Source organism: Gadus macrocephalus, chromosome 8, assembly GCF_031168955.1.
Source record: "Gadus macrocephalus chromosome 8, ASM3116895v1".
Taxonomy (NCBI): domain Eukaryota; kingdom Metazoa; phylum Chordata; class Actinopteri; order Gadiformes; family Gadidae; genus Gadus; species Gadus macrocephalus.
In genome coordinates, this window is record NC_082389.1 from 7642088 (window position 1) to 7650163 (window position 8076).

The following is an 8076-nucleotide window of genomic DNA, read 5'->3' on the forward strand; positions in this document are numbered from 1 at the left end:
TTTTATTGGTCGTCATGAAAAAAAACATAAGGGGTAACACTGTTGTTTTTTATTGGTCGTCAGGAAAAAAAACATAAGGGGTAACACTGTTGTTTTTTATTGGTCGTCATGAAAAAAAACATAAGGGGTAACACTGTTGTTTTTTATTGGTCGTCATGAAAAAAAACATAAGGGTTAACACTGTTGTTTTTTATGGGTCGTCATGAAAAAAAACATAAGGGGTAACACTGTTGTTTTTTATTGGTCGTCATGAAAAAAAACATAAGGGGTAACACTGTTGTTTTTTATTGGTCGTCATGAAAAAAAACATAAGGGGTAACACTGTTGTTTTTTATTGGTCATGAAAAAAAACATAAGGGGTAACACTGTTGTTTTTTATTGGTCGTCATGAAAAAAGACATAAGGGTTAACACTGTTTTTTTTTATGGGTCGTTATGAAAAAAAACATAAGGGGTAACACTGTTGTTTTTTATTGGTCGTCATGAAAAAAAACATAAGGGGTAACACTGTTGTTTTTTATTGGTCGTCATGAAAAAAAACATAAGGGGTAACACTGTTGTTTTTTATTGGTCGTCATGAAAAAAAACATAAGGGGTAACACTGTTGTTTTTTATTGGTCGTCATGATAAAAAACATAAGGCGTAACACTGTCGTTTTTATCAAATGAAAAATGAGGGGTGACACTGTTGTTTTTCTTTCGTCGTCATGAAAAAAAAACATAAGGGGTAACACTGTTGTTTTTTATTGGTCGTCATGATAAAAAAACATAAGGGGTAACACTGTTGTTTTTTATTGGTCGTCATGAAAAAAAAAATAAGGGGTAACACTGTTGTTTTTTATTGGTCGTCATGATAAAAAAACATAAGGGGTAACACTGTTGTTTTTTATTGGTCGTCATGAAAAAAACCATAAGGGGTAACACTGTTGTTTTTTATTGGTCGTCATGAAAAAAAACATAAGGGTTAACACTGTTTTTTTTATGGGTCGTCATGAAAAAAACATAAGGGGTAACACTGTTGTTTTTTATTGGTCGTCATGAAAAAAAACATAAGGGGTAACACTGTTGTTTTTTATTGGTCGTCATGATAAAAAACATAAGGCGTAACACTGTCGTTTTTATCAAATGAAAAATGAGGGGTGACACTGTTGTTTTTCTTTCGTCGTCATGAAAAAAAAACATAAGGGGTAACACTGTTGTTTTTTATTGGTCGTCATGATAAAAAAACATAAGGGGTAACACTGTTGTTTTTTATTGGTCGTCATGAAAAAAAACATAAGGGGTAACACTGTTGTTTTTTATTGGTCGTCATGAAAAAAAACATAAGGGGTAACACTGTTGTTTTTTATTGGTCGTCATGAAAAAAAACATAAGGGGTAACACTGTTGTTTTTTATTGGTCGTCATGAAAAAAAACATAAGGGTTCACACTGTCGTTTTTTATTGGTCGTCATGAAAAAAAACATAAGGGGTAACACTGTTGTTTGTTATTGGTCGTCATGAAAAAATAAATAAGGGGTAACACTGTTGTTTTTTATTGGTCGTCATGATAAAAAAACATAAGGGGTAACACTGTTGTTTTTTATTGGTCGTCATGAAAAAAACCATAAGGGGTAACACTGTTGTTTTTTATTGGTCGTCATGAAAAAAAACATAAGGGTTAACACTGTTGTTTTTTATGGGTCGTCATGAAAAAAAACATAAGGGGTAACACTGTTGTTTTTTATTGGTCGTCATGAAAAAAAACATAAGGGGTAACACTGTTGTTTTTTATTGGTCGTCATGAAAAAAAACATAAGGGGTAACACTGTTGTTTTTTATTGGTCATGAAAAAAAACATAAGGGGTAACACTGTTGTTTTTTATTGGTCGTCATGAAAAAAAACATAAGGGTTAACACTGTTGTTTTTTATGGGTCGTTATGAAAAAAACATAAGGGGTAACACTGTTGTTTTTTATTGGTCGTCATGAAAAAAAACATAAGGGGTAACACTGTTGTTTTTTATTGGTCGTCATGAAAAAAAACATAAGGGGTAACACTGTTGTTTTTTATTGGTCATGAAAAAAAACATAAGGGGTAACACTGTTGTTTTTTATTGGTCGTCATGAAAAAAAACATAAGGGTTAACACTGTTGTTTTTTATGGGTCGTTATGAAAAAAAACATAAGGGGTAACACTGTTGTTTTTTATTGGTCGTCATGAAAAAAAACATAAGGGGTAACACTGTTGTTTTTTATTGGTCGTCATGAAAAAAAACATAAGGGGTAACACTGTTGTTTTTTATTGGTCGTCATGAAAAAAAACATAAGGGGTAACACTGTTGTTTTTTATTGGTCGTCATGAAAAAAAACATAAGGTGTGGCAACCCGGCCCAGGCCAATTAAGGATATTCAGAGCACCTGAGGAACAAGTGGAGAAGCAGGGCTTAAATAGCCCGCTTCTCCACTCATTCGGGGCTCACCCAGCCCTGGAGCTCCAGCACGGAGAGACCGGTCCTCGTGGGTGACGGGATTCCACCCACGACGGAGGGGACCGTTGATTCCTCCCAAGGTTTATGTTATTTGTATTTTGGAGAGACTTTTATGTTCGGGAATAAACATGCCTCATTTTGGCTTTTGCGCAACGCAATTGTGTCCGGTTTGGGAGGAGTTGGTGCGCTCAACGTGGCGGGTTGCCACATATGGTGGAGGATGCGGGCAACTCGACCGAGCTACGGGCCATTTTGGGTGGGAGCGCCCACCTCAAGCCACCCCCAAACCGGAGCCGACGCAGCCGGGGCCGACGCAGCCGGAGCCGACGCAGCAGAGACGACGCCGCCAGAGACGATGCCGCCAGAGACGAAACGCCGCCAGAGACGACGCCGCCAGAGACGACGCAGCCGAGACGAGGCTGCGGGAGACGAGGCCGCGGGAGACGAGGCCGCGGGAGACGAGGTCGCGGGAGACGAGGCCGCTGAGACGAGACTGCGGGAGACTAGGCAGCGAAACGAGCCACGCCGGCAGCAGAAGCAGCCATGCTGCGCGCCGGACCGCTGCCACCTCCGAAAGGCCACCCGAGGCTTCAGCAAAGGGTGGAGGAGTGTGGCAACCCGGCCCAGGCCAATTAAGGATATTCAGAGCACCTGAGGAACAAGTGGAGAAGCAGGGCTTAAATAGCCCGCTTCTCCACTCATTCGGGGCTCACCCAGCCCTGGAGCTCCAGCACGGAGAGACCGGTCCTCGTGGGTGACGGGATTCCACCCACGACGGAGGGGACCGTTGATTCCTCCCAAGGTTTATGTTATTTGTATTTTGGAGAGACTTTTATGTTCGGGAATAAACATGCCTCATTTTGGCTTTTGCGCAACGCAATTGTGTCCGGTTTGGGAGGAGTTGGTGCGCTCAACGTGGCGGGTTGCCACAAAGGGGTAACACTGTTGTTTTTTATTGGTCGTCATGAAAAAAAACATAAGGGGTAACACTGTTGTTTTTTATTGGTCGTCATGAAAAAAAACATAAGGGTTCACACTGTCGTTTTTTATTGGTCGTCATGAAAAAAACCATAAGGGGTAACACTGTTGTTTTTTATTGGTCGTCATGAAAAAAAACATAAGGGTTAACACTGTTTTTTATGGGTCGTCATGAAAAAAAACATAAGGGGTAACACTGTTGTTTTTTATTGGTCATGAAAAAAAACATAAGGGGTAACACTTGTTTTTTATTGGTCATGAAAAAAAACATAAGGGGTAACACTGTTGTTTTTTATTGGTCGTCATGAAAAAAAACATAAGGGTTAACACTGTTTTTTATGGGTCGTTATGAAAAAAAACATAAGGGGTAACACTGTTGTTTTTTATTGGTCGTCATGAAAAAAAACATAAGGGGTAACACTGTTGTTTTTTATTGGTCGTCATGAAAAAAAACATAAGGGGTAACACTGTTGTTTTTTATTGGTCGTCATGAAAAAAAACATAAGGGGTAACACTGTTGTTTTTTATTGGTCGTCATGATAAAAAAACATAAGGGGTAACACTGTTGTTTTTTATTGGTCGTCATGAAAAAAAACATAAGGGTTAACACTGTTGTTTTTTATTGGTCGTCATGAAAAAAAACATAAGGGGTAACACTGTTGTTTTTTATTGGTCGTCATGAAAAAAAACAAAAGGGTTAACACTTGTTTTTTATTGGTCGTCATTAAAAAAAACATAAGGGGTAACACTGTCGTTTTTATCAAATGAAACATGAGGGGTGACACTGTCGTTTTTCTTTCGTCGTCATGAAAAAAAACATAAGGGGTAACACTGTTGTTTTTTATTGGTCGTCATGATAAAAAACATAAGGGTTAACACTTGTTTTTTATTGGTCGTCATGAAAAAAAACTTAAGGGGTAACACGGTTGCCTTTGCAAATAAAATATAAGGGGCAACACTGTCGTTTTTTATTGTTCGTCATGAAAAAAAACATAAGGGAAATAATAGAAATACACACATACATTTTAATGTCATGTATATCCTCTTTATTGATGATTGATTATTGTGTATTGTCATCGTCTCAGTGGTGCAGTGGAGTGCACTCTGCCTAACCCACTGGAGACCGTGGCTCAATATCTGTGGAAAACACAATATCTTTCATTTTAAATGTAATGCTATCATGTCTATTGCATATATATTGCATATATTGTCATGTATAACCTCAGACATAATTAAAATTGAAATCACAGTGGGAAGTGGAGAGAGCCGTGAGCTAACCCCTTGGAGACCGGGGTTCAAGTCCGGTTGATGTCTTCTGTTGGAAGACTCTTATCTCTATTTCATGTGAATTATAAAGTCAAGTATAACCTTTGTGATGTCTTTATCCGGTGTCTTGATGGTGCATTGTTAAGTTCGGAGGTTAGCACTCTAAACAGCTCATGTTCGGATCCCCGCAAAAAGGTTGACAGGTGTGCCACTGTTGTTATTTATTGGTCAACATGGAAAAAACATAAGGGGTAACTCTGTTGTTTTTTATCGGCCGTCATGAAATAAATATAAGGGGTAACACTGTCGATACTTATCAAATAAAACATAGGGGGTGACACTGTTGTTTTTCTTTGGTCCTCATGAAAAAAAGCACATGGGGTAACACTGTCATCTTTATCAAATGAAACATGAGGGGTAACACTGTCGTTTTTACCAAAAGATACATAAGGGGTAACACTGTCGATATTTATCAATTAAAACATAAGGGGTAACACTGTAGTTTTTATCAAATGAAACATGAGGGGTGACACTGTCGTTTTTCTTTCGTCGTCATGAAAAAAAACATAAGGGGTAACACCGTTGTTTTTTATTGGTCGTCATGAAAAAAAACATAAGGGGTAACACTGTTGTTTTTTATTGGTCGTCATAAAAAAAAACATAAGGGGTAACACTGTTGTTTTTTATTGGTCGTCATGATAAAAAAACATAAGGGGTAACACTGTTGTTTTTTATTGGTCGTCATGAAAAAAAACATAAGGGGTAACACTGTTGTTTTTTATTGGTCGTCATGAAAAAAACCGATATTTATTAATTAAAACATAGGGGGTAACATTTTCGTTTTTATCAAATGAAACATGAGGGGTGACACTGTCGTTTTTCTTTGGTCTTCATGAAAAAAAACATAAGGGGTAACACTGTTGTTTTTTTATTGGTCGTCATGAAAAAAAACATAAGGGGTATCACTGTTGTCTTTGTCAAATAAAATATAAGGGGTAACACTGTCGTATTTTATTGGTCATTAAAAAAAGCATATTTGAAAAAAAATAATAATTGTCCTTGTCAAATAAAATATTTTCATCAGTCATCATGGCAAAAAAACATAAGGGGTAACACTGTCGAAATGTATCGAATAAAACATAGGGGGTAATGGTAATTAAACATTAAAACACCTGCGGTTTATAGTCCAGTGCGGTTTATATATGTACACATAATTCAATTTATCTGCTGTGGCTTATACTCCGGTGCTCCTTATAGTGCGGAAAATACGGTATCTATATCATGAAAGCTGAGCCTCCACTTATTCCAACAGTCCAAACCATATCATTCTGTGACTAAAACTCGCAAATAACAACTTAAGAAGAAACGTCCCCTTTTCTTTTAACAACCAAAAATGAAGTATTACCTTTGTGATGTTTGTCCACAAAGTTGATTCTGATCGAATAAAACCACCATAAACAGATTATCCAGTGTCTGGGCCAAATTTTGCAGCTAAAAGTGGTGTTTTCAATCAATGAATAAGAGAAGGATTCTTAGGGAATAAGTAAATTGCCTTCAATCAGAAAACATTTTCTTCAATCTAGTGCCATATATTTATTTGCGAGTGTTTGGCTTGTATTGGTGCATTCGATTATATTTGCCCTGAACTTTAAATAGAAGTGTCAAAATTGTAAGATATCTACCTTTATTTGTGTCTCATAGTAAGACAGCGCTCCCAACTGATAGCGACCAACTGATTATTATTTCAGGTGGAAATGTTATCTTCCACTTATGCTGTGTTCCATGGCTTTATTTACTTTAAGTATCATACCCATTGAATATTTCACTTGCACAACAATCTTTCTTTTGGCATAAAGATGACATTATCGCCCTTGCAGTTGTGGAGATATACTCTATTTACTTTGGGTATGTTCTTTCCTGAAAAAACCTTTTCCTCTGATATCGAAAATGGTATAGAACATCGATATTTTTCCAGGTTTAGTGTCGAAGTTAGAAAATCCAGTATCGTGACTGACACTACTAGAAACGTGATTGTGATTATTCAGTTAGAGCTACAAGAAACTTGAAAGTAAAAATAAACATTATGTACATTTGCTTAAATCATGCAGGTCTACATATAACTTGGCGATAGCTTTAATAGGTTGCAATGGTGGACTGAAATCACTTCATGGCACGATGTGACCGCTCGATAAATAAGTAAACAAAGAGAAGTTTGTTATTTTTTAAAAACAACATGTGTGGAAGCTAACATTCAGCTTCAGTCTGAGGTAGGATGATTTTTCTGAGCCCCCCCAAAATAGCACGATTCTGATTATAATTTGGGCAAGTGAACATTACATTCGGGCAAGTTGTAACCTGATCTGTACTTGCCCGATGGGCAATTGCTTTTGAAACCTTAGTGTCACCCCTAGAAAACACTTTAAACAATAATCCATCTCTTTCATCACACTGGTTTCTAGTTTGCAGCAGCTAACTTAATGTAAGCCACACTTTATTTTCCTAAAGGGGCAGTACAACCAGAGTCCATTGAAACGGATTTGGCGCTGAAAGTCCAAAGGGTTAAACAACGGAAGCCAGTGTTGCCACCCCGCTCTTTGCAAATGGGCCACTTCAGAGTTCTCCATAAACCCCGGCTTCTAGGAATCCGTGTCGTGTTTTCTGACTAAACTAAATGCAATGTCTCGGAATCCTCTCCTTGTTTTCTGACTAAACTAATTATGTAATGTCTAGGAATCCTCTCCTTGTTCTCTGACTAAACTAAATGTAATATCTCGGAATCCTCTCCTTGTTTTCTGACTAAACTAAATGTAATGTCTAGGAATCCTAGAAAAAGTGCTTTTCCATAGCAAAATATATATCAAGCTTTCGAGTTTACTCGATAACGATTGGATTTCATTGGATTTATTAGCTAACCTAATCAATACACATGTTCAGTACATCTATAGGTTTCAAAAAACTTTCTAGAAAACCAACTATCTGCATTCCTGTTTTATTAAAGATTTTATTTACATAACCTTTGTAGTGACTTAAATACAAAGGCTTCATAAGTTAAAGCGATATATGTTCTATAATCCAAACTAATGCTGAAGACATGACAGTAACTTTCATGTGGCCCCCGATGAAAAACGATGGCCCTAACCCCGCCCACCCCGGCCCTAACCCCGCCCTCCCCTGACCACGCCCACCCCTGACCTGACCACGCCCACCCCTGACCTAACCCCGCCCACCCCTGCCATAACCCCCGCCCACCCCTGACCAAACCCCGCCCACCCCTGATCTGACCCCTCCTGGTTGGAGTCCAAGCCTGGGCGGGATGCCCGCGGGGCCCTCTCAGTTCTCTGTGTCCGAGGAGTCGGAGGGCTGGG

General features: G+C 38.3%; 1 protein-coding gene across 1 annotated transcript in view; it reads right to left on the reverse strand.

Annotated features, from left to right (window-relative positions):
* Positions 1-8041: 8041 nt before the first annotated feature.
* The window catches only part of nadkb (NAD kinase b), a 17266-nt gene continuing 17231 nt past the window's right edge, over positions 8042-8076 (reverse strand). The window contains exon 11 of the mRNA XM_060058582.1: positions 8042-8071. Within this exon, the coding sequence (XP_059914565.1) occupies positions 8042-8071 (30 nt within the window). The remainder of the gene's footprint in view (positions 8072-8076) is intronic.